The 26,215-nt window shown below is 50.6% G+C and overlaps 1 protein-coding gene across 1 annotated transcript in view; it reads right to left on the minus strand.

Annotated features, from left to right (window-relative positions):
* The window catches only part of ankmy1 (ankyrin repeat and MYND domain containing 1), a 153,602-nt gene that overhangs the window by 10,592 nt on the left and 116,795 nt on the right, over positions 1 to 26,215 (minus strand). Inside the window, exon 15 of the mRNA XM_038816607.1 lies at positions 21,505 to 21,665. Within this exon, the coding sequence (XP_038672535.1) occupies positions 21,505 to 21,665 (161 nt within the window). The remainder of the gene's footprint in view (positions 1 to 21,504; positions 21,666 to 26,215) is intronic.

Below are 26,215 nucleotides of genomic sequence, written 5' to 3' on the forward strand. Positions count from 1 at the left end.
CTCCCATCAGAGTCCATTCCTCCAGAACTCCAACTCTTCCATCGGAGTCCATCCCTCCAGTATTCCAAAACTCTCATCTGAGTCCATCCCTCCAGAACTCAAACTGTCCCATCAGAGTCCATACCTCCATTATTCCAACTCTCCCATCAGAGTCCATTCCTCCAGTACTCCAACTCTCCCATCAGAGTCTATCCCTCCAGTACTCCAACTATCCCATCAGATTCCATACCTCCATTACGCCAACTCTTCCATCAGAGTCCATCCCTCCATTAGTCCAACTCTCCCATCAGAGTCCATCCCTCCAGAACTCCAACTGTCCCATCAGAGTCCATTCCTCCATTACTCCAACTATCCCATCAGAGTCCATCCCTCTATTACTCCAACTATCCCATCAGAGTCCATTCCACCAGAACTCCAACTCTCCCATCAGACTCTATCCCTCCATTACTCCAACTATCCCATCAGAGTCTATCCCTCCATTACTCCAACTATCCGATCAGAGTCTATCCCTCCATTACACCAACTCTCCCATCAGATTCCAACCCTCCAGAACTCCAACTATCCCATCAGAGTCCATCCCTCCAGAACTCCAACTCTCCCATCAGAGTTCATTCCTCCATTACCCCAACTCTCCCATCAGAGTCCATCCCTCCAGAACTCCAACTGTCCCATCAGAGTCCATACCTCCATTACTCCAACTATCCCATCAGAGTCTATCCCTCCAATACTACAACTATCCCATCAGAGTCCATCCCTCCAGTACTCCAACTATCCCATCAGAATCCATCCCTCCAGTACTCCAACTCTCCCATCAGAGTCCATTCCAACAGAACTCTAACTGTCCCATCAGAGTCCATACCTCCATTACTCCAACTCTCCCATCAGAGTCCATCCCTCCAGTACTCCAACTCACCCATCAGAGTCCATTCCTCCATTACTCCAACTATCCCATCAGAGTCCATCCCTCCATTACTCCAACACTCCCATCAGAGTCCATCCCTCCATAACTCCAACTCTCCCATCAGTGTCCATACCTGCATTACTCCAACTCTCCCATCAGAGTCTATCCCTCCAGTACTCCAACTGTCCCATCAGAGTCCATCCGTCCAGTACTCCAACACTCCCATCAGAGTCCATCCCTCCAGTACTCCAACTATCCCATCAGAGTCCATCCCTCCATTACTCCAACTATCCAATCAGAGTCTATCCCTCTAGTACTCCAACTATCCCATCAGAGTCCATCCCTCCAGTACTCCAACTATCCCATCAGAGTCCATCGCTCCAGAACTCCAACTGTCCCATCAGAGTCCACACCTCCATTGCTCCAACTCTCCCATCAGAGTCTATCCCTCCAGAACTCCAACTGTCCCATCAGAGTCCATCCCTCCATTACTCCAACTATCCAATCAGAGTCTATCCCTCTAGTACTCCAACTATCCCATCAGAGTCCATCCCTCCAGTACTCCAACTATCCCATCAGTGTCCATACCTCCATTACTCCAACACTCCCATCAGAGTCCATCCCTCCAGTACTCCAACTCTCCCATCAGAGTATATCCCTCCAGTACTCCAATTATCCCATCAGATTCCATACCTCCATTTCTCCAACTCTCCCATCAGAGTCCATTCCTCCAGAACTCCAACTCTTCCATCGGAGTCCATCACTCCAGTATTCCAACACTCCCATCTGAGTCCATCCCTCCAGAACTCAAACTGTCCCATCAGAGTCCATACCTCCATTACTCCAACTATCCCATCAGAGTCTATCCCTCCATTACTCCAACTCTCCCATCAGAGTCCATCCCTCCAGTATTCCAACACTCCCATCTGAGTCCATCCCTCCAGAACTCCAACTGTCCCATCAGAGTCCATACCTCCATTACTCCAACTATCCCATCAGAGTCTATCCCTCCAGTACTCCAACTCCCCCATCAGAGTCCATCACTCCAGAACTCCAACTCTCCCATCACAGTCCATCCGGATAATATTCCAATTCTCCCATGAGATTTCTTCCCTCTGGCATTCCAACTCTCCCATCACAGAACATTCGTCCAGTACTCCAACTCTCCCATCAGAGTCCATCCCTCCAGTACTCCAACTATCCCATCAGTGTCCATACCTCCATTACTCCAACACTCCCATCAGAGTCCATCCCTCCAGTACTCCAACTCTCCCATCAGAGTATATCCCTCCAGTACTCCAATTATCCCATCAGATTCCATACCTCCATTTCTCCAACTCTCCCATCAGAGTCCATTCCTCCAGAACTCCAACTCTTCCATCAGAGTCCATCCCTGCAGTACTCCAACTCTCCCATCAGAGTCCATCCCTCCAGAACTCCAACTGTCCCATCAGAGTCCATTCCTCCATTCCTCCAACTATCCCATCAGAGTCTATCCCTCCATTACTCCAACTCTCCCATCAGAGTCCATCCCTCCAGGATTCCAACACTCCCATCTGAGTCCATCCCTCCAGAACTCCAACTGTCCCATCAGAGTCCATACCTCCATTACTCCAACTATCCCATCAGAGTCTATCCCTCCAGTACTCCAACTCCCCCATCAGAGTCCATCACTCCAGAACTCCAACTCTCCCATCACAGTCCATCCGGATAATATTCCAATTCTCCCATGAGATTTCTTCCCTCTGGCATCCCAACTCTCCCATCACAGACCATTCGTCCAGTACTCTAACTCTCCCATCAGAGTCCATCCCTCCAGTACTCCAACTATCCCATCAGTGTCCATACCTCCATTACTCCAACACTCCCATCAGAGTCCATCCATCCAGTGCTCCAACTATCCCATCAGACTCCATCCCTCCATTACTCCAACTATCCCATCAGAGTCCATCCCTCCATTACTCCAACTATCCCATCAGAGTCCATCCCTCCATTACTCCAACTCTCCCATCAGAGTCCATCCATCCAGTACACCAACTCTCCCATCAGAGTCGATCACTCCAGTACTCCAACTATCCCATCAGAGTCCATTCCTCCAGTACTCCTACTATCCCATCAGAGTCCATCCATCCAGTGCTCCAACTATCCCATCAGAGTCCATCCCTCCATTACTCCAACTATCCCATCAGAGTCCATCCCTCCATTACTCCAACTATCCCATCAGAGTCCATCCCTCCATTACTCCAACTCTCCCATCAGAGTCCATTCCTCCAGTACGCCAACTCTTCCATCAGAGTCCATCCCTCTATTAGTCCAACTCTCCCATCAGAGTCCATCCCTCCAAAACTCCAACTGTCCCATCAGAGTCCATTCCTCCATTACTCCAACTATCCCATCAGAGTCCATCCCTCTATTACTCCAACTATCCCATCAGAGTCCATTCCACCAGAACTCCAACTCTCCCATCAGAGTCCATCCCTCCAGTACTCCAACTCTCCCATCAGAGTCCATCCCTCCAGAACTCCAACTGTCCCATCAGAGTCCATTCCTCCATTACTCCAACTATCCCATCAGAGTCTATCCCTCCATTACTCCAAGTCTCCCATCAGAGTCCATCCCTCCAGTATTCCAACACTCCCATCTGAGTCCATCCCTCCAGAACTCCAACTGTCCCATCAGAGTCCATACCTCCATTACTCCAACTATCCCATCAGAGTCTATCCCTCCAGTACTCCAACTCCCCCATCAGAGTCCATCACTCCAGAACTCCAACTCTCCCATCACAGTCCATCCGGATAATATTCCAATTCTCCCATGAGATTTCTTCCCTCTGGCATTCCAACTCTCCCATCACAGAACATTCGTCCAGTACTCCAACTCTCCCATCAGAGTCCATCCCTCCAGTACTCCAACTATCCCATCAGTGTCCATACCTCCATTACTCCAACACTCCCATCAGAGTCCATCCCTCCAGTACTCCAACTCTCCCATCAGAGTATATCCCTCCAGTACTCCAATTATCCCATCAGAGTCCATCCCTCCATTACTCCAACTCTCCCATCAGAGTCCATCCCTCCAGAACTCCAACTCTTCCATCGGAGTCCATCACTCCAGTATTCCAACACTCCCATCTGAGTCCATCCCTCCAGAACTCAAACTGTCCCATCAGAGTCCATACCTCCATTACTCCAACTATCCCATCAGAGTCTATCCCTCCATTACTCCAACTCCCCCATCAGAGTCCATCCCTCCAGTATTCCAACACTCCCATCTGAGTCCATCCCTCCAGAACTCCAACTGTCCCATCAGAGTCCATACCTCCATTACTCCAACTATCCCATCAGAGTCTATCCCTCCAGTACTCCAACTCCCCCATCAGAGTCCATCACTCCAGAACTCCAACTCTCCCATCAGAGTCCATCCGGATAATATTCCAATTCTCCCATGAGATTTCTTCCCTCTGGCATCCCAACTCTCCCATCACAGAACATTCGTCCAGTACTCCAACTCTCCCATCAGAGTCCATCCCTCCAGTACTCCAACTATCCCATCAGTGTCCATACCTCCATTACTCCAACACTCCCATCAGAGTCCATCCCTCCAGTACTCCAACTTTCCCATCAGAGTCCATCCCTCCAGTACTCCAACTCTCCCATCAGAGTATATCCCTCCAGTACTCCAACTATCCCATCAAATTCCATACCTCCATTTCTCCAACTCTCCCATCAGAGTCCATTCCTCCAGAACTCCAAATCTTCCATCGGAGTCCATCACTCCAGTATTCCAACACTCCCATCTGAGTCCATACCTCCAGAACTCCAACTGTCCCATCAGAGTCCATACCTCCATTACTCCAACTATCCCATCAGAGTCTATCCCTCCATTACTCCAACTCTCCCATCAGAGTCCATCCCTCCAGTATTCCAACACTCCCATCTGAGTCCATCCCTCCAGAACTCCAACTGTCCCATCAGAGTCCATACCTCCATTACTCCAACTATTCCATCAGAGTCTATCCCTCCAGTACTCCAACTCCCCCATCAGAGTCCATCACTCCAGAACTCCAACTCTCCCATCAGAGTCCATCCGGATAATATTCCAATTCTCCCATGAGATTTCTTCCCTCTGGCATCCCAACTCTCCCATCACAGAACATTCGTCCAGTACTCCAACTCTCCCATCAGAGTCCATCCCTCCAGTACTCCAACTATCCCATCAGTGTCCATACCTCCATTACTCCAACACTCCCATCAGAGTCCATCCCTCTAGTACTCCAACTTTCCCATCAGAGTCCATCCCTCCAGTACTCCAACTCTCCCATCAGAGTATATCCCTCCAGTACTCCAACTATCCCATCAGATTCCATACCTCCATTTCTCTAACTCTCCCATCAGAGTCCATTCCTCCAGAACCCCAACTCTTCCATCGGAGTCCATCACTCCAGTATTCCAACACTCCCATCTGAGTCCATCCCTCCAGAACTCAAACTGTCCCATCAGAGTCCATACCTCCATTACTCCAACTCTCCCATCAGAGTCCATTCCTCCAGTACTCCAACTCTCCCATCAGAGTCTATCCCTCCAGTACTCCAACTATCCCATCAGATTCCATACCTCCATTACTCCAACTCTCCCATCAGAGTCCATTCCTCCAGTACTCCAACTCTCCCAACAGAGTCTATCCCTCCAGTACGCCAACTCTTCCATCAGAGTCCATCCCTCCATTAGTCCAACTCTCCCATCAGAGTCCACCCCTCCAGAACTCCAACTGTCCCATAGAGTCCATTCCTCCATTACTCCAACTATCCCATCAGAGTCTATCCCTCCATTACTCCAACTCTCCCATCAGAGTCCATCCCTCCAGTATTCCAACACTCCCATCTGAGTCCATCCCTCCAGAACTCCAACTGTCCCATCAGAGTCCATACCTCCATTACTCCAACTATCCCATCAGAGTCTATCCCTCCAGTACTCCAACTCCCCCATCAGAGTCCATCACTCCAGAACTCCAACTCTCCCATCACAGTCCATCCGGATAATATTCCAATTCTCCCATGAGATTTCTTCCCTCTGGCATTCCAACTCTCCCATCACAGAACATTCATCCAGTACTCCAACTCTCCCATCAGAGTCCATCCCTCCAGTACTCCAACTATCCCATCAGTGTCCATACCTCCATTACTCCAACACTCCCATCAGAGTCCATCCCTCCAGTACTCCAACTCTCCCATCAGAGTATATCCCTCCAGTACTCCAATTATCCCATCAGATTCCATACCTCCATTTCTCCAACTCTCCCATCAGAGTCCATTCCTCCAGAACTCCAACTCTTCCATCGGAGTCCATCACTCCAGTATTCCAACACTCCCATCTGAGTCCATCCCTCCAGAACTCAAACTGTCCCATCAGAGTCCATACCTCCATTACTCCAACTATCCCATCAGAGTCTATCCCTCCATTACTCCAACTCTCCCATCAGAGTCCATCCCTCCAGTATTCCAACACTCCCATCTGAGTCCATCCCTCCAGAACTCCAACTGTCCCATCAGAGTCCATTCCTCCATTACTCCAACTCTCCCATCAGAGTCTATCCCTCCAGTACTCCAACTCCCCCATCAGAGTCCATCACTCCAGAACTCCAACTCTCCCATCACAGTCCATCCGGATAATATTCCAATTCTCCCATGAGATTTCTTCCCTCTGGCATTCCAACTCTCCCATCACAGAACATTCGTCCAGTACTCCAACTCTCCCATCAGAGTCCATCCCTCCAGTACTCCAACTATCCCATCAGTGTCCATACCTCCATTACTCCAACACTCCCATCAGAGTCCATCCCTCCAGTACTCCAACTCTCCCATCAGAGTATATCCCTCCAGTACTCCAATTATCCCATCAGATTCCATACCTCCATTTCTCCAACTCTCCCATCAGAGTCCATTCCTCCAGAACTCCAACTCTTCCATCAGAGTCCATCACTCCAGTATTCCAACACTCCCATCTGAGTCCATCCCTCCAGAACTCAAACTGTCCCATCAGAGTCCATACCTCCATTACTCCAACTATCCCATCAGAGTCTATCCCTCCATTACTCCAACTCTCCCATCAGAGTCCATCCCTCCAGTATTCCAACACTCCCATCTGAGTCCATCCCTCCAGAACTCCAACTGTCCCATCAGAGTCCATACCTCCATTACTCCAACTATCCCATCAGAGTCTATCCCTCCAGTACTCCAACTCCCCCATCAGAGTCCATCACTCCAGAACTCCAACTCTCCCATCAGAGTCCATCCGGATAATATTCCAATTCTCCCATGAGATTTCTTCCCTCTGGCATCCCAACTCTCCCATCACAGAACATTCGTCCAGTACTCCAACTCTCCCATCAGAGTCCATCCCTCCAGTACTCCAACTATCCCATCAGTGTCCATACCTCCATTACTCCAACACTCCCATCAGAGTCCATCCCTCCAGTACTCCAACTTTCCCATCAGAGTCCATCCCTCCAGTACTCCAACTCTCCCATCAGAGTATATCCCTCCAGTACTCCAACTATCCCATCAAATTCCATACCTCCATTTCTCCAACTCTCCCATCAGAGTCCATTCCTCCAGAACTCCAAATCTTCCATCGGAGTCCATCACTCCAGTATTCCAACACTCCCATCTGAGTCCATACCTCCAGAACTCCAACTGTCCCATCAGAGTCCATACCTCCATTACTCCAACTATCCCATCAGAGTCTATCCCTCCATTACTCCAACTCTCCCATCAGAGTCCATCCCTCCAGTATTCCAACACTCCCATCTGAGTCCATCCCTCCAGAACTCCAACTGTCCCATCAGAGTCCATACCTCCATTACTCCAACTATTCCATCAGAGTCTATCCCTCCAGTACTCCAACTCCCCCATCAGAGTCCATCACTCCAGAACTCCAACTCTCCCATCAGAGTCCATCCGGATAATATTCCAATTCTCCCATGAGATTTCTTCCCTCTGGCATCCCAACTCTCCCATCACAGAACATTCGTCCAGTACTCCAACTCTCCCATCAGAGTCCATCCCTCCAGTACTCCAACTATCGCATCAGTGTCCATACCTCCATTACTCCAACACTCCCATCAGAGTCCATCCCTCTAGTACTCCAACTTTCCCATCAGAGTCCATCCCTCCAGTACTCCAACTCTCCCATCAGAGTATATCCCTCCAGTACTCCAACTATCCCATCAGATTCCATACCTCCATTTCTCTAACTCTCCCATCAGAGTCCATTCCTCCAGAACTCCAACTGTTCCATCGGAGTCCATCACTCCAGTATTCCAACACTCCCATCTGAGTCCATCCCTCCAGAACTCAAACTGTCCCATCAGAGTCCATACCTCCATTACTCCAACTCTCCCATCAGAGTCCATCCCTCCAGTACTCCAACTCTCCCATCAGAGTCTATCCCTCCAGTACTCCAACTATCCCATCAGAGTCCATACCTCCATTACTCCAACTCTCCCATCAGAGTCCATTCCTCCAGTACTCCAACTCTCCCAACAGAGTCTATCCCTCCAGTACGCCAACTCTTCCATCAGAGTCCATCCCTCCATTAGTCCAACTCTCCCATCAGAGTCCACCCCTCCAGAACTCCAACTGTCCCATAGAGTCCATTCCTCCATTACTCCAACTATCCCATCAGAGTCTATCCCTCCATTACTCCAACTCTCCCATCAGAGTCCATCCCTCCAGTATTCCAACACTCCCATCTGAGTCCATCCCTCCAGAACTCCAACTGTCCCATCAGAGTCCATACCTCCATTACTCCAACTATCCAATCAGAGTCTATCCCTCCAGTACTCCAACTCCCCCATCAGAGTCCATCACTCCAGAACTCCAACTCTCCCATCACAGTCCATCCGGATAATATTCCAATTCTCCCATGAGATTTCTTCCCTCTGGCATCCCAACTCTCCCATCACAGACCATTCGTCCAGTACTCCAACTCTCCCATCAGAGTCCATCCCCCCAGTATTCCAACATTCCCATCTGAGTCCATCCCTCCAGAACTCCAACTGTCCCATCAGAGTCCATACCTCCATTACTCCAACTATCCCATCAGAGTCTATCCCTCCAGTACTCCAACTCTCCCATCAGAGTCCATCCCTCCATTACTCCAACTATCCCATCAGAGTCTATCCGTCCATTACTCCAACTATCCGATCAGAATCTATCCCTCCATTACTCCAACAATCCCATCAGAGTCCATTCCTCCAGTACTCCAACTATCCCATCAGAGTCCATTCCTCCAGAACACCAACTCTCCCATCAGATTCCAACCCTCCAGAACTCCAACTATCCCATCAGAGTCCATCCCTCCAGAACTCCAACTCTCCCATCAGAGTTCATTCCTCCATTACTCCAACTCTCCCATCAGAGTCCATCCCTCCAGAACTCCAACTGTCCCATCAGAGTCCATACCTCCATTACTCCAACTATCCCATCAGAGTCTATCCCTCCAGTACTCCAACTTCCCCATCAGAGTCCATCACTCCAGAACGCCAACTCTCCCATCACAGTCCATCCGGATAATATTCCAATTCTCCCATGAGATTTCTTCCCTCTGGCATCCCAACTCTCCCATCACAGACCATTCGTCCAGTACTCCTACTCTCCCATCAGTATCCATCCCTCCAGTACTCCAACTATCCCATCAGTGTCCATACCTCCATTACTCCAACACTCCCATCAGAGTCCATCCCTCCAGTACTCCAACTTTCCCATCAGAGTCCATCCCTCCAGTACTCCAACTCTCCCATCAGAGTGTATCCCTCCAGTACTCCAACTATCCCATCAGATTCCATACCTCCATTACGCCAACTCCTCCATCAGAGTCCATCCCTCCATTAGTCCAACTCTCCCATCAGAGTCCATCCCTCCAGAACTACAACTGTCCCATCAGAGTCCATTCCTCCATTACTCCAACTCTTCCATCGGAGTCCATCCCTCCAGTATTCCAACACTCCCATCTGAGTCCATCCCTCCAGAACTCAAACTGTCCCATCAGAGTCCATACCTCCATTACTCCAACTCTCCCATCAGAGTCCATTCCTCCAGTACTCCAACTCTCCCATCAGAGTCTATCCCTCCAGTACTCCAACTATCCCATCAGATTCCATACCTCCATTACTCCAACTCTCCCATCAGAGTCCATTCCTCCAGTACTCCAACTCTCCCATCAGAGTCTATCCCTCCAGTACGCCAACTCTTCCATCAGAGTCCATCCCTCCATTAGTCCAACTCTCCCATCAGAGTCCATCCCTCCAGAACTCCAACTGTCACATCAGAGTCCATTCCTCCATTACTCCAACTATCCCATCAGAGTCCATCACTCCAGAACTCCAACTCTCCCATCACAGTCTATCCGGATAATATTCCAATTCTCCCATGAGATTTCTTCCCTCTGGCATCCCAACACTCCCATCACAGACCATTCGTCCAGTACTCCAACTCTCCCATCAGAGTCCATCCCTCCAGTACTCCAACTATCCCATCAGTGTCCATACCTCCATTACTCCAACACTCCCATCAGAGTCCATCCCTCCAGTACTCCAACTTTCCCATCAGAGTCCATCCCTCCAGTACTCCAACTCTCCCATCAGAGTATATCCCTCCAGTACTCCAACTATCCCATCAGATTCCATACTTCCATTACTCCAACTCTCCCATCAGAGTCCATTCCTCCAGAACTCCAACTCTTCCATCGGAGTCCATCCCTCCAGTATTCCAAAACTCTCATCTGAGTCCATCCCTCCAGAACTCAAACTGTCCCATCAGAGTCCATACCTCCATTATTCCAACTCTCCCATCAGAGTCCATTCCTCCAGTACTCCAACTCTCCCATCAGAGTCTATCCCTCCAGTACTCCAACTATCCCATCAGATTCCATACCTCCATTACGCCAACTCTTCCATCAGAGTCCATCCCTCCATTAGTCCAACTCTCCCATCAGAGTCCATCCCTCCAGAACTCCAACTGTCCCATCAGAGTCCATTCCTCCATTACTCCAACTATCCCATCAGAGTCCATCCCTCTATTACTCCAACTATCCCATCAGAGTCCATTCCACCAGAACTCCAACTCTCCCATCAGACTCTATCCCTCCATTACTCCAACTATCCCATCAGAGTCTATCCCTCCATTACTCCAACTATCCGATCAGAGTCTATCCCTCCATTACACCAACTCTCCCATCAGATTCCAACCCTCCAGAACTCCAACTATCCCATCAGAGTCCATCCCTCCAGAACTCCAACTCTCCCATCAGAGTTCATTCCTCCCATTACTCCAACTCTCCCATCAGAGTCCATCCCTCCAGAACTCCAACTGTCCCATCAGAGTCCATACCTCCATTACTCCAACTATCCCATCAGAGTCTATCCCTCCAATACTACAACTATCCCATCAGAGTCCATCCCTCCAGTACTCCAACTATCCCATCAGAATCCATCCCTCCAGTACTCCAACTCTCCCATCAGAGTCCATTCCAACAGAACTCTAACTGTCCCATCAGAGTCCATACCTCCATTACTCCAACTCTCCCATCAGAGTCCATCCCTCCAGTACTCCAACTCACCCATCAGAGTCCATTCCTCCATTACTCCAACTATCCCATCAGAGTCCATCCCTCCATTACTCCAACACTCCCATCAGAGTCCATCCCTCCATAACTCCAACTCTCCCATCAGTGTCCATACCTGCATTACTCCAACTCTCCCATCAGAGTCTATCCCTCCAGTACTCCAACTGTCCCATCAGAGTCCATCCGTCCAGTACTCCAACACTCCCATCAGAGTCCATCCCTCCAGTACTCCAACTATCCCATCAGAGTCCATCCCTCCATTACTCCAACTATCCAATCAGAGTCTATCCCTCTAGTACTCCAACTATCCCATCAGAGTCCATCCCTCCAGTACTCCAACTATCCCATCAGAGTCCATCGCTCCAGAACTCCAACTGTCCCATCAGAGTCCACACCTCCATTGCTCCAACTCTCCCATCAGAGTCTATCCCTCCAGAACTCCAACTGTCCCATCAGAGTCCATCCCTCCATTACTCCAACTATCCAATCAGAGTCTATCCCTCTAGTACTCCAACTATCCCATCAGAGTCCATCCCTCCAGTACTCCAACTATCCCATCAGAGTCCATCGCTCCAGAACTCCAACTGTCCCATCAGAGTCCATCTGTCCAGTACTCCAAAACTCCCATCAGAGTCCATCCCTCCATTACACCAACTATCCCATCAGAGTCCATCCCTCCATTACTCCAACTATCCAATCAGAGTCCATCCCTCCAGAACTCCAACTGTCCCATCAGAGTCCATCCCTCCAGAACTCCAACTGTCCCATCAGAGTCCATCCCTCCATTGCTCCAACTCTCCCATCAGAGTCTATCCCTCCAGAACTCCAACTGTCCCATCAGAGTCCAGACCTCCATTGCTCCAACTCTCCCATCAGAGTCTATCCCTCCAGTACTCCAACACTCCCATCAGAGTCCATCCCTCCATTACTCCAACACTCCCATCTGAGTCCATCCCTCCAGAACTGCAATCAACTGTAAGCTCGATACGGGAGCAAGGGCCAATCTGACCCCATTGTCAGCGGTGGGACGACTGAAAGTCAAGCCAAAAATTATCCCAAGAATGGTGCTTCTGAACGATTACAACAGGTATTAGATCACGACCTTAGGAGCACACAAGCTCGAAGTCACCGTCAAGGAGAGAACGTGCAGGATAATATTCTCCATCGTGGAGACAGCACGAATCGCTCATTGGAGTGGAGGCATGTGAAGAGCTTTGACTCGCCAAAAGGGTGTACACTGCAGAAAACATGGCACCCCACTGATATATATCTGTTGAATCGATCATGAAGAACTATCCATAGGTGTTTCAAGGATTTGGCACCCTGTTCTTTACATATTTCATTCAGCTGAAGGAGAATGCGAAGCCGGCCGTGCACGCACTCACATGTGTGCCGGCTCCACTGAAATGGCTGGAGCGACATGTTTCAGCAAGGCGGTCGCATCGCAAGGCTTCTGGTAGTTTAAGCTCGAGAATGCGAGCACAAAGTTGTGCACCTTCAACATCTCTTTGAGCGCTACTGCTTCCTGCGAATGCGTTCGGAATCATTTTGCCATCTGTCATAGAGCACGTAGTGGAAGGACTATCAGGTGCTCATGTCTATGTCGATGATATTGTAATGAAATGAAATGAAAATCGCTTATTGTCACGAGTAGGCTTCAATGAAGTTACTGTGAAAAGCCCCTAGTCGCCACATTCCGGCGCCTGTCCGGGGAGGCTGGGGGTCCACACGTGAGGAGCATGATGAAAGGATTCTTTGAGTCCTACACAGGGTCAGCAAGAATGGTCTCAAGCTCAATCAGACAAAATGCCAAATTGGAGTTGATACCATTACCTTTTTAGGGGAAAGGCTCTCGGCAAAAGGTAATGAAAAGATTAAAGCCATTCTAACGACGCCATGGCCCACAGACAGAAAAATCGTTTTACAAATATTTGGAATGATCATCTTTGTGGGCAAGTTTATTCCTAAGCTGGTCTCCAAAACGTCCCAGCTACGGGACTTGATAAAAAAGGACGTTGTCTTTCAGTTGTCTCCCAAACGTGAGCAGGAGTGGCAAGCGCTGCGCCTCTCGCTGACGACAGCACCATTCCTTGCCTTCTTTGACCCGCCAAAGACTAAGATTTCCACTGATGGGTCCCAGGATGGCCTTGGAGCGGTACTTCTGCAGCAGGGTGCAGGTGACATCTGGCTGCCGGTGGCATACGCGCGAGAGCTATGACCGAAACAGAGCGTAGGTATGCGCAGATTTAAAGGAATGTCTTAGGCTAGTCATGGGTCGAGAAAAATGTCATGATTATGTGAATGGGCTGCCTACCTTTCTGGTGTAGACGCATCTTTTTGGGGATCCTTGGGTTCTTCTGCCCCCTCCCGCCCCAATACACACAAATGCCGCAATCATTTTGTCAACCGAGTTAAAGAAGGCCTTGGGATATGGATCTTAACAGGACGAGGAACCAGGGCAGCACATTCATTTTAATCATCTGCACCCTCCTCACTAGGGAGAGCGGGAGTATGTCCCATCTCAGTAGGTCCTTTTATACTTCCTCTGTCAGACTGGTCAGGTTCCCATGAATGGAATTTGCTTTGGGCTTGTTTGAATGGTAATCCCCCAGTTCTGCCCCTCCCCTTTTCGGGTTCACATGGAAGACTTCACACTTGTTCAGACTGAGTTTGTAGCCCGAGAAGGCTCCAAAATTTCTCAGGACCATCATGTGCTGCTCTGTGGGTTTGAGATGTAGAGGAGCAGACCACCTGCATAGAATGGGGCTCTAAGCTCTCAGTCTCCTCTTCGGATTCTCTGCCAGCTTTTCGGCGCTCTGAGGGCGATCACCAACTGTTCGATTTCCAGAGTGAATAGGAACGGGACAGGGGGCACCCCTGCCTTCAGGGCCGGCTCAAGGCACCGGCAACTCGGGCAGTCGCCCGCGGCGCCATGTGCTAGGGGGCGCCAGAGACTCGGGTCCCGCGCATGCGCAGTTGGGCCGGTGCCAACCAGCGCATGCACGGTGGCCGCCCTCCCCCAGGGCGGCCCCCCCCGGTCCGCCCCCTCGGTCCGCCCCCCCGCCCCCCCCCCCCCCCCCCCCCCCCCCCCGCCCCCCCCCCCCCTTGGTCCCCCCTGACCCACCCGCGGATCCGCCCTGCCCCCCCCGCCCCCCCCTCGGGCCCGCCCCCCCCCTCTCGGGTCCGCCCCCCCCGCCCCCCCCCTCTCGGGTCCGCCCCCCCCCTCGGGTCCGCACCCCCCGCACGGGTCCGCCCCCACCTCCCCAAGGGCGCCGAAGTTCAGCTTGCCCGGGGCGCCAGCAACCCTAGGGCCGGCGCTGCCGGCCTTGTGCCTCTGTGCAGCTGGAGGTATTCAGAGCTGGTGGTGTTGGTCTATGTTCTCGCCATGGGGGTGTCGTGCAGGAGTTTCACCAATGAGGTGAACCCTGCTCCTTCCCAAACCTCAATGAGGTACTTTCACTTGACTCTGTCAAAGGTCTTTTCTGCATCCAGGAAGATTATCACATCTGGTTTCCTCCCCAGATTGGGTCATTATCATGTTTAGCAGTCACCTGATGCTCACTGTTAGCTATCTACCTTCAACAAAGCCGCTCTGGTCTTCTGCAACCACCTTTGGTACTCAGTTATCCAGTTGCCTTGCCAGGAGTTTTGCGAGTATTTTCGCGTCTACATTGAGCAGGGAGATGGGTCTGTCGGATCCGCATTCGGTTGGGTCTTTGTCTTTCTTGGGTATCAGCTACATACTGGCTTGTGCCAGACATCTCCCGCAGCTGCGAGGTCGCTGCCATTTGGTCCCCGCCTGCATGGAGCTGATATTCTCCCTGACTTCTCCCAGTTCTAGTGAGACTTCCAGCCCCCTCCTTCTATTATCCCCATGACTGGCATGCCAATAAGATGTTTAAAATGAAGTCAAAGGATATGATGTAACAACTGCTTTGCCCCCAGGATCTGGGCGTGCTGGTTAAATAGTGGGAAAGGCCAAAATCGAGAATTGTGCCAGATGCAAATCAGTTTGCTATCTAATCGGTCTGCTTCAGATAGCGAATTTCAGATCACGCCCAAATATGGCGAGCATATCATTAACCCTGATTTGCATTAAATTCCAATTCATTAGCGAGATTGAAGTCAAATGCAATGGCCTCGAGGGAATTAACCGGCTCTCCAGCAAAAAACCACATGGGCGTCATTTAGTATTTATTTAAAAAAATCATGAAGCTGACACAATGGGTGCTGAGGGGATCTGAGGAGGTGAGTAACCGTAACTATTTGGAATGGGGGGGTGGGGTGAGGGACCCCTTGGGGGGTTGGGCTGGTTGGGGGCTGAAGCGTTCCAGGTCAGGGGGTGTCCCTGGGCCAGCCTGGGGGTGGGAATGGTGAATGGCTTTTCATCTGTGAGGCCTTCACGCCATCTTTAAATATTGTGGATACCCATAACAGGGGCAACTACAGCTCCTGCCTGTCTGTACTCCCAAACACTTCCAGGACAAAGCCCTGTTCTTAGTTAGATGTTGACCAGTCACTTTAATTCCATTTGACTGTAGCTGCACAGCTGAAGGCTATTGCTGCTGAGGAATTGGCCTTGTTCATTGTGAGAACACTTCAAGTAGCTTCTCATGGATTACACATGCCATGTCTCAGCTGATATTATTGCATTGCATTTCAATCAAACCTTGAAGCCTGAACAGTTTGTCTGAACTCTCGAACCAGAGAGTCAGCAGCCAACAATCAAACACTCGTGGCCAGAGGGTAAGCGTGTGGATCATGGTAGGGCACCTGAGCATGGTCTCCCTAATGTTCTTGGCAGGGTTCTGGGATCTAGGGGCTCCTGCTGTGGCCAGAGGTGCGTATGCAGAGCGGGTTTCTCCAGCACAACTGGCTCGGTGGATGGCACTCTGAGAGAAGATGGGGCACGGAAGGGTGGGGGAGGCTTGGGGGATTTGAGGGTCCTGGGGTGAAAGCCCGAACTGATTGCCAGTCTCTCTCTCCTTCTCCAGATCCTTACAGATATAATATTATGGCTGGTATTGTCGGCCTCGCAGAGGCTGCCTTTGCGGTGCTGGTGGCAGACAAGGCGGTCAAACGCCGGAGAAGGCAGCAGCGTCGACGCTGGCCGAAGGTGACACACCATACGCAGAGGGCCGCCACACCCCCTGAAGGCCCAGCCATCCATTAGGCAGAGGAAGAACCAACAGGGGGGTGCCAGTAAAGGCCTAAGGCAGTGTTCTTCAAACTTTTTTTCCGGGGACCCATTTTTACCAACCGGCCAATCTTCGGGACCCAACCCGGCGACCTTCGCGACCCACGCCGGCCGACCTTTGCGACCCACGCCGGCCAACCTGCGCGATCCACCATTTTCTCTTATCTTGTTTGCTGCTGACAAAAATGGAGGAAATGGTTTTAGGTCCCTCTGGCCCTCGTACACGCTCCTCCAGTGGAACCTGTTGGATGAAGGTGAAGCCTTCTGGTGTTGGAAAGTATGGAGGCTCCATCTGTCCAAAGTTCTGAATTTTTTTCCTGTAAAATTTTATCAAATAAACCCCCCCCCCCCAACTTATAAAAATAAAATAAAATGAGTAAAATAAATGAAAAAAATGAATAAAACCCCCCCCCCCCGAACTTGTAAAAAAAATAAAATGAATAAAATAAATGAAAAAATAAAAAATTAAATGAATAAAATAAATTAATAAATGAATAAAACCACTACAGAACTTGTAAAACAAAAAGCTGCAACTGTTTAAAAAAAATAGCGGCCGCACTGCGCTTGTGTGCCCGATTATCGGTGCGCATGCGCAATGCCTCCGAATCTTTTTTTAAACATGTTCTTGGCCGCTTGCAGCCGGTGTTGTGAAAAGCCGGCTGCTGTGCGGGGATTTGCACGATTGGGAGCGTGGCAGACAACGGCCCCGTGACCCTCCCAACACCTGCCCACGACCCACCCGCGGGTCGCGCCCCCAACTTTGAAGAACACTGGCCTAAGGTGTACAGGCGCTGTTGGTTTATCTAGGAGATGAAAGACAACGCGTGCCTCAGGAGACTGTGTCTCAACAAAGAGACAGTGCGAAACCTGTGCCACGTCCTCGCAGACTTGACACCCCGTGGAGGAGGAGGTAACCCTCCCCTGGTGGCCGTGCAGGTCAACACAGCCCTGAACTCTGTGCAACCGGATTATTCCAGGGCTCGATCGGGGACTTGAGGCATTTCCCAAGCTACACAGACTGCATCTGTATACCCGTACATCTGACTCTATCATCTTTGAGCTGGTCCAGGCCCGCCAAGGTGCCCGGGCTGCAAGATTCTCCACCATCGCCTGGATGCCCCAAGTCCAGGGGGTAATTGATGGCATGCATGTCAGCTTGCACGTGTGGGGCATCAGGGAGTACCCTTCATTAACAGGAAGAGGTTCCAGTCCCTGAATGTTCAACTTTCCAAGAGTCTGTATAACTTCACCCCAGGTTGATGGACCTCTGTTGGCACAGTCAGCGGATCACTATACAAGGCAGGTGAGTGATGAACACTCGCTGTGAGGTAAGCCCTGGTGCTCCTCAGTTTATGCCAAAGTCTGTCTCCTGTCTTTCTGCGGACCACGTGCTCCCACCCATCTTCTGAACGGTGTCTGCATCGTAATGTTGCTCTTAGAGCACTGTGCCCGGGAAGTGGGAGGGCAACAGGGGGTGGGGGTGCAGGCAGGCCCGCTGTGAAGATTAACGTGACAGAGGCTTCACACGTATCAGTTATAACATGTTTTAATTGTGGACATTTGGCATTTTCATTCCCTGTTGCCGTAGATAGCTACCCCCCCCTCCACATGCTCACTCACTGATCCTCACTCTTCTTGTTTTCCATGGTCCACTATTATGCCTAGGTGTGTCCCCAGGACGCATTGAGAGATGGAGACAAACTGATGCTTTCTGCGCCCTGTGGCCTTTGATTCCTTTGGCAGACGTCCTCTGGGGAACCTGGGGCCCTGGCCAACATACTGTTGTCACTGGCATCGCTGTGCCACCCTGTTCTGCCCAATGTCCTTGAGATTGGGCAGCACGGTAGCATAGTGGTTCGCACAGTTGCTTCACAACTCCAGGGTCCCAGGTTCAATTCCCGGCTTGGGTCACTGTCTGTGCGGAGTCTGCACGTTCTCCCCGTGTGTGCATGCGTTTCCTCCGGGTGCTCCGGTTTTCTCCCACAGTCCAAAGAAGTGCGGGTTAGGTGGATTGGCCATGCTAAATTGCCCTTAGTGTCCAGAAAGGTTAATTGGGGTTACTGAGTTAAGGGGATGGGGTGGAGTAGGTGTGTGCTCTTTCCAAGGGCCATGCAGACCCGAATGGCCTCCTTCTGCACTGTAAATTCTGTGTAATAGATTCGCCCTCGTCTTGACCCTTTCCAGCTTATTATGGGCTATCTTCACCTGCTGGGATAAAGAGGGCATTGTGGGCCACACTCTAGATGGGACGGGGTGAGGGGGGGGGGGGGGGATCTATAGCAGATGGCATGTGTGGGTACCACTCCTGGACATGAAGGGGCTGTGCTGGTGGGTACCAGGAGGTTCTGAGGAGCAAACACTAAGATCAGATGTGGGGAGGGTTTGAGGTGTCAGCCAGTGACTTGAGGGGCTGGGGGTGGGTTTAGGAATTTGAGGGGTGGCAGGCGGAACTGATGCCAGTAGAGAGGTGGTCATTTACCCTTACAGCTCGGTGGAGGTCGGTGGTCCTCCTGGTCAAGCTGCCCACACTGACAGCTGGTGCCACTGCCTCCCAGGCGATACTGGTGACCCTGCTGCTCGCCTCGGATGAACAGGATGTCACGTCTTGCATCCACAGCCTGACCAGGCTGGCGTCCCCAATGCGAAGAGTGGGTCTGTGTGGTGCCAGGCTAGTGTGTTGATTGGGAATAAGCGGCGAGACGCTGAGACGCGAGTCTGGCGAATTAGATGGCGAGGCAGCCAGTAACGGCGAGAAGCTCGTGGGGGCTCATTTCCAGCACGAAGCGCCGTTAAATATGAGCCGTGATCTCGGGTATGCTGCCACCAAGAAACACCCCGCCAATCGTAGAGATTTTTCCATTAAATTGCACCCGATGTTCGTTATAAAAGTAGCCAGGCAGGATTCGTTTGCACTGGCCTTCAGGAACAACTGCAAGTTAAATTGTTCACGTCATTCAAGAGAGCACTCAATTGACTATTGAGAAGACAGCTTCACTCTGCAACCTCATCGAAACACTCTCTCACAAGAGATCAAAGGCAGCATTGTCCATCTAAACTGGAATTACTACCTTTTTGAACAGGTTTATCCCTCTGCCAGACAAGGAGAGAGGGAAAGAGGAATGCACCTCTCTCTTTCAATTAATAGGATTTGAAGAACAATTTGGCCAGTTGGGAGTTTAAAGAGGCAGGAATGGGCAGTTCTGAATTGAACGACTGATGACAGGCAGGCCACGTAGCAATTGTCTTGAGGCTTTGCAATAATCCAATGCAGCAGATGATGGCAAATGAGCTGCTGCATTATACATCTCCAAGTCTGGAATGCCTGCGGTGCCGATGACAGCTTTGCAATAGAAGATGGGAAATGTTTTGTCTGTGTGTGGTTATTGGCTGGTGATGAAACCATCTCTATACACTCTATGTGTATGCTTTAAATACGTGAGCATTGAACTAAGTTAATGGGATCAGAGGTAACATTTTGGGGGTTGAAATAAGGGCAGCTGCCACTGCCAGCGAGGACAGAGAATTTTGGCTCCCTGTACACTGGTGGCGGGATTCTCTACTCCTGTTGCTTGTCCATAAGACCATAAGACATAGGAGCAGAATTAGGCCACTCGGCCCATCGAGTCTGCTCCGCCATTCAATAATGGCTGATATTTTCTCATCCTCCATTCTCCTGCCTCCTCCCCATGACCCCTGATCCCCTTATGGGAATTCCCATGGAAGATACCCCACCACGCTGTCGGGAAGCCCGCGGGTGGGGGTGGGCTGCCGGTGGGACCAGAGGATCCTGCCGCCAGCGAAGAGCTGGAGAATTCCGCCCTGGGCTGGTTAGCTCACTGGGCTAAATCGCTGGCTTTTAAAGCAGACCAAGGCAGGCCAGCAGCACGGTTCAATTCCCGTACCAGCCTCCCCGGACAGATGCTGGAATGTGGCGACTAGGGGCTTTTCACAGTAACTTCATTGAAGCCTACTCGTCACAATAAGTGATTTTCATTTCATTTCATGTAAAGTCATCCATACATTTAGACAATGTGCACGTCAAAATCTTGAACATTCTAATTGTTTATTGTAGGTTATCGCCAATGCACTGGAATCAATCTGTCTCTGGAGTACTGATTGCATCACGCAAGAGCTAGGGACCAACTCATTGAAGTCATGGTCAATGCAGCCTCCTACACTTGATTGAGGGATTGGAGAGGAATTTTACACCCCGAAATTTAATAGCATACATGTTCTCAGTCCTAATAATAATAATCTTTGTTAGTGTCACAAGTAGGCTTATATTAACACTGCAATGAAGTTACTGTGAAAATCCCCTGGTCGTCACACTCCGGCGCCTTTTGGATACACGGAGGAAGAATTCACAATGTCCAATTCACCTAACAAGCACATCTCTCCGGACTTGTGGAAGGAAACCAGAGCACCCAGAGGAAATCTACGCAGCGACGGGGTGAATGTGCAGACTCCGCACAGACAGTGACCCAAACCGGGAATCGAACCCGGGTCCCTGGTGCTGTGAAGCTACAGTGCTAACCACTGTGCTACTGTTCCTTTTGGGCTTTCAGCAATGATCAATCATTCCTCCATAATGCCAGCCAGGCTCTCTGGTCTCTCTCCAGTGCATATGGTTTGACCGATGCCTTTTCTAAAGTTTCCTAACTACAAAGGACATGTTTTGTCTTGGTGATCAGGTTTTGCTGCTCAAGTACAGTTTAGTTACTGGGTCCACATTGCTGATCTGGGAGGGTTGTCAAAATGACGATGCAACAAACATATGCCCTTACCTTTTGTCAAATAGCATTCATCCTTGTGGAATTCATTCCATGCTGCCACCTTGCAGGCCTTGCTACAGTAGTACACCTCCTTACACCGACTGCACGGGATCAGCCGAACCCCCACCGAGCGACCACAGTAATAACAGAACTTGAACTTGAACAGCTGTCTCCTGCGAAGCCGGGCGGAAGAACAGAAAACTGATTAGTCCCGGTAGAGGATGTGCAATCAAGAGTTGCCAGTAGGGCCAGATTCTACCCCCGGTGAGGTGTGTCAGGGAAGGACCTGTGCCCTTTTTCCTGGGGCAGTGCTCGTAGACAGGTATCTCTGCCACCACGAGGGTGGTCCGGCTCCGCCAGATGCACATCATGACATCGGGCAGAGCACAAAGAAGCGGACTGAAGATGTAGGACGCCCTAGACCAAGGGTGGGAGGGGCACAAGAGAATCATAGAATCCGTACAGTGCAGAAGGAAGCCATTCAGCCCATCGAGTCTGCACCGATCCTCTGAAAGAGCACCCCACGTAGGCCCACTCCCCCGCCCTATCCCCCTAACCTGCACATCTTTGAGAATAATACTCACTGGAAAGCCCTCTCCCTACAGAAGGTGTATTGGCAGGCTTTTGCCAGCTGCCTTGTGATATACTGCATGTCCTCTCCTAGGGGTTGGTGGTATTTCAGGCGTGAGGCCGGAAAACCGGTCACTTTCTCCGCCCCACACCCTGCAACGGTTGAAATGTGGCGGCGCTGGTAAAAGTCATATACTCGGGGGAAGATCCAAACTTACATGACTTAAGGATACTGGACCTGTGAGGGTGTTCCACTCCTGAAGATAAGCCATGTCAGTAATACCAATCTATGATACTGAAAACAGGAAATATTGGATAAACTCTGTTTTCTCCACAGATGCTGCCAGGCCCGCTGAGTTTATCCGGCATTTTCTGTTTTTATTTCAGATTTCCAGCATCTGCAGCATTTTATTTTTATTACCAATCTATGAGTTCCTTTGCTACCGTGCCCATGTTGCCACTCTTCCTGTGAAACATTTACCTGTATGTAAGTGTTGACAAACTGCTTAGCAACATGAGCCTCCAAAGTCAAGCCCAATTCTATTCATACCTGCACTCTTAAGCGTGGACTTTCCCATTGGGGAGCAAAGAGGTGATTTCCCCCTTTCCCCTGCTTAGCTTAATGTTTATTTTAGCATCTCTACTGTCACTCTGACATCTTTAATTCAACAGGTTCCAGAGATCAAACTTAACACCTTCTCGATATCAATGGCTCAATGGCCTAATTTCACACAGGCCTAATTCTACTCCCATCCTTTCCTCAGATTGAGAGACACGATGAGCAGCTTTGCTCAATGGACATCTAACAAGTGGGATTGAACACAATAATGGCCTAACCTTGTTGCACTTTTGAGATCCTTGCAATTAACTTGCAGAGATCACTGGGACCCTGGGTAAGGAACCTGGCAGTGGTTGAGGAGGGGCACCGCTTACAATTATGACGACACCTCTAGGGACCCCCGTCCAATTATTTTTTCATTTTAATTTTCGTTTTCCAATTAAGGGGCAATTGTACGTGGCCAATCCACTTAGCCTGCATGTCTTTGGGTTGTGACGGTGAGCAAACTCCACATGGACAGTAACCCGGGGCCAGGATCGAAGGGAGCTACCGTTTCGAATCTGGATGACTCTTTGTCAAAGCTGGCTTTAAGTGGTGGTCAGGTGTACAGATCCGGCAGTTTTGAGGTCATTAAAAGAGATGATCGAAAATCTGTCGAAGCATTTCAGCATGTCGGAGTTTAAATGGTGCAATCCAGGCAACACGAAGAGCAGTGTAAGTGTCCAGCTGAAAACTACATGGCTGGTTATAGATTAGGTCAAAGCTTCCAAAGATCATTTATGAACTCGCATCAACTTCCATAGCTTTAAAAGATATCAATTTAAGGGATTATATGGAAAGAGGTGGAGACGGTTATTGTAAGGATTGGAGGGGGAAACTATCTCAGTGGTAGAGTGAACATGAATATATTCCAAAGATGAGTGTGAGTGTGAGAGATAACATAGAACAGTGATTAATTCAGGGCACACATTTTGCAGATATGAAGGAAACCACAAGAGTGTTTAAGCCCTGGACGATGTGAGAGCCGGCGATGAGAAATGCCCCAAGTTGGACGCCACCTCAAACAGAGAGGGATAGATGGACAGAAGCTTCTCTCACCGAGATCAATAAGCTGAGAGTTGAGGGAGAAACAAGAATCAAGCAGTGAAATGGAAGACTCGTGTGTTACGGGCTTTGCTACGAGACCAGAAAGAGCTGGAGTTGGTGGAAGTGGGGTGGCGAATGGAGGTGTAAAGTAAAGCAGGACTCCACATTAGTGAAAAGGGCTGCAGCACAACCATGGCTGAAAGGAATAAAAAAAAACCCAGAAAGAATGTGGACTTCAGAGAGAAAGGGAACCAATTAATTTTTTTTTAAACGTTGAAAGGTTCTGTGAATTATTGCAGCCTTTCAGAGAAGGTTCACAGGGCTAATTCCTGGCATGAAGGGTCATCTTTTGAGGAAAGACTGAACAGGTTGGGCCTACACGCGTTAGAGTTCAGAAGAATGAGAGGTGGATCTTATTGAAAAATATAAGATTCTGTGGGGACTTGACAGGGAAGATGCTGAGCAGTGTTTCTTCATGTTGAGGAATCCAGAACTGGATGAGTGGGGGTGGGGGGGGGGGGGGGGGGGGGGGGCATTGTTTTAAAATAAGGGGTCTCCGATATAAGATGGAGATGAGGGGTAATAATTTGTCCCAGAGGCTTGTCAAGCTTTGGAAGTCTCTTCCTCAGAGAGTGGTGGAGGCTGGGTGATTGAATAAATTTCAGGTTGAGTTGGGCAGATGGGTATATATATCTATAAGAGATTGGGGGCAGGCAGGAATCATAGATCATAGAATTTGCAGTGCAGAAGGAGGCCATTCGGCCCATCGAGTCTGCACCAGCTCTTGGAAAGAGCACCCTACCCAAGGTCAACACCTCCACCTTATCCCCATAACCCAGTAACCCCACCCAACACTAAGGGCAATTTTGGACACTAAGGGCAATTTAGCATGGCCATTTAGTAAGGGCAATCCACCTAACCTGCACATCTTTGGACTGTGGGGGGAAACCGGAGCACCCGGAGGAAACCCACGCGCGCACGGGGAGGATGTGCAGACTCCACACAGACAGTGACCCAAGCTGGAATCGAACCTGGGACCCTGGAGCTGTGAAGCGATTGCGCTATCCACAATGCTACCGTGCTGCCCCGGAAAGTGGGGTTAAAGCCATATTAAGATGGATCTTAGTGAACGGCGGAGGCTCCAGGGGCCAAATAGCCTCATCCTGCTCCTATTTCTTATTTCCTGGGAGACTTCACGCCTCATGTGAACCACCCAAGTCCCGCAAGGTGTCCGAGTCAGAAACACGCCCATAAGGGGCAGGACCAAAGTGTGCTCGCCGAAGCCGGTTTAAAACCGACTTGGGCGATCTCACCCGGGATCCACCGGCCTCCCCAGCTAAGCCACAGCCGGGCGTGGTTCAGCACTGCTCCACACAAACGTGGACTAGGCGGAACGGCACCAAGGGAGGTCTCCAGGCCATGGGCAACCCCTGGGTGGTCAGGGTCAGTGCAGAGTGACTCCCTGGCCCTTCCCCTGGAATGCAGGCATCTTGGCACTGCCTGGTTGGCACCTTACACTGCCAAGCTGGCAGGAGCACTGCCTGGGTGTCAGGGCAGCAGTGTAAGGGCCCAAGGGAGGGGCCATGCCAATGAAATAAGGGTGGAGTGGGGCGTTTGAAGGGTGAGGGTGTGCAGGGCAGGTAAGTAGGGGCCTCTAGGAGGTTGAGGGGTGACGGATGGGGGTCCTCAAAGGGGAGGGACCTCTACATGGGCATGGGGGCCCTGAAAAGGGGATCCCCCAGGGACTCCATAGCAGGGTGACCTCATTGCGGGGGGTGTGGGGTAATGCCCACGTGCAAGGGGGGGGGGGGGGCGACATTGCCTTTGGGGGGAGGGCGGGTGGAGGGGTGTCAAAATGGCGGTCCAATCTCTGAGTTCAGCTCCCCAGTGATAAAAAAATTGTAAGTGTGGGCTAAACCGGTGAGAAACGCCCCAGGGCCCAAAAAAGTGACTAAGGGCGCAATCTTCCAAAAGGGAACAAAGTTCTCAAGCGAAGTGTGTTTAGCCGTATGTTTCCTGGTACTCGCAGGGTCCGCAGTGGCCTTCAGCTGTTCCTCATGTTCAAACACATGGCTATTCAACGGGACTCGCTTTGAATAAGGGGCCTAAATGGGAAATGCGCAATCAAGGTCTTTTACAGCAGGGTGCTCCCATTTGCACCAAAATGCCAGCTTGGCACCACGGCAGTACCCCTGCCAGCTGGCAGTGCCACCTGTGCACCTTAGCAGTGCCAGGCTGGCACCCAGGTGACACTGCCAGAGTGCCGGTCTGACATTGCCAGGGTCCCCAGGTGGCACTAGCAGTGCCAGGGCACCACCCTGCCCAAAGGGCATGCAGCTGGGGACCTCCGTACCCCTTGAAGACCCCCACAAGTGGTGTTCTGACTGGTCTCCGTTTGTGGGGCCCACTACCAAATGGCGCTCGCCTGAGGTCCCCGAGACGATGGGATTGAATCCCAGAATCTCAGGTACCTCGGGAATTTGGACATTAGAGTGAGGTTTACTGCCT

This window comes from Scyliorhinus canicula, chromosome 13 (genome assembly GCF_902713615.1).
Source record: "Scyliorhinus canicula chromosome 13, sScyCan1.1, whole genome shotgun sequence".
NCBI lineage: Eukaryota > Metazoa > Chordata > Chondrichthyes > Carcharhiniformes > Scyliorhinidae > Scyliorhinus > Scyliorhinus canicula.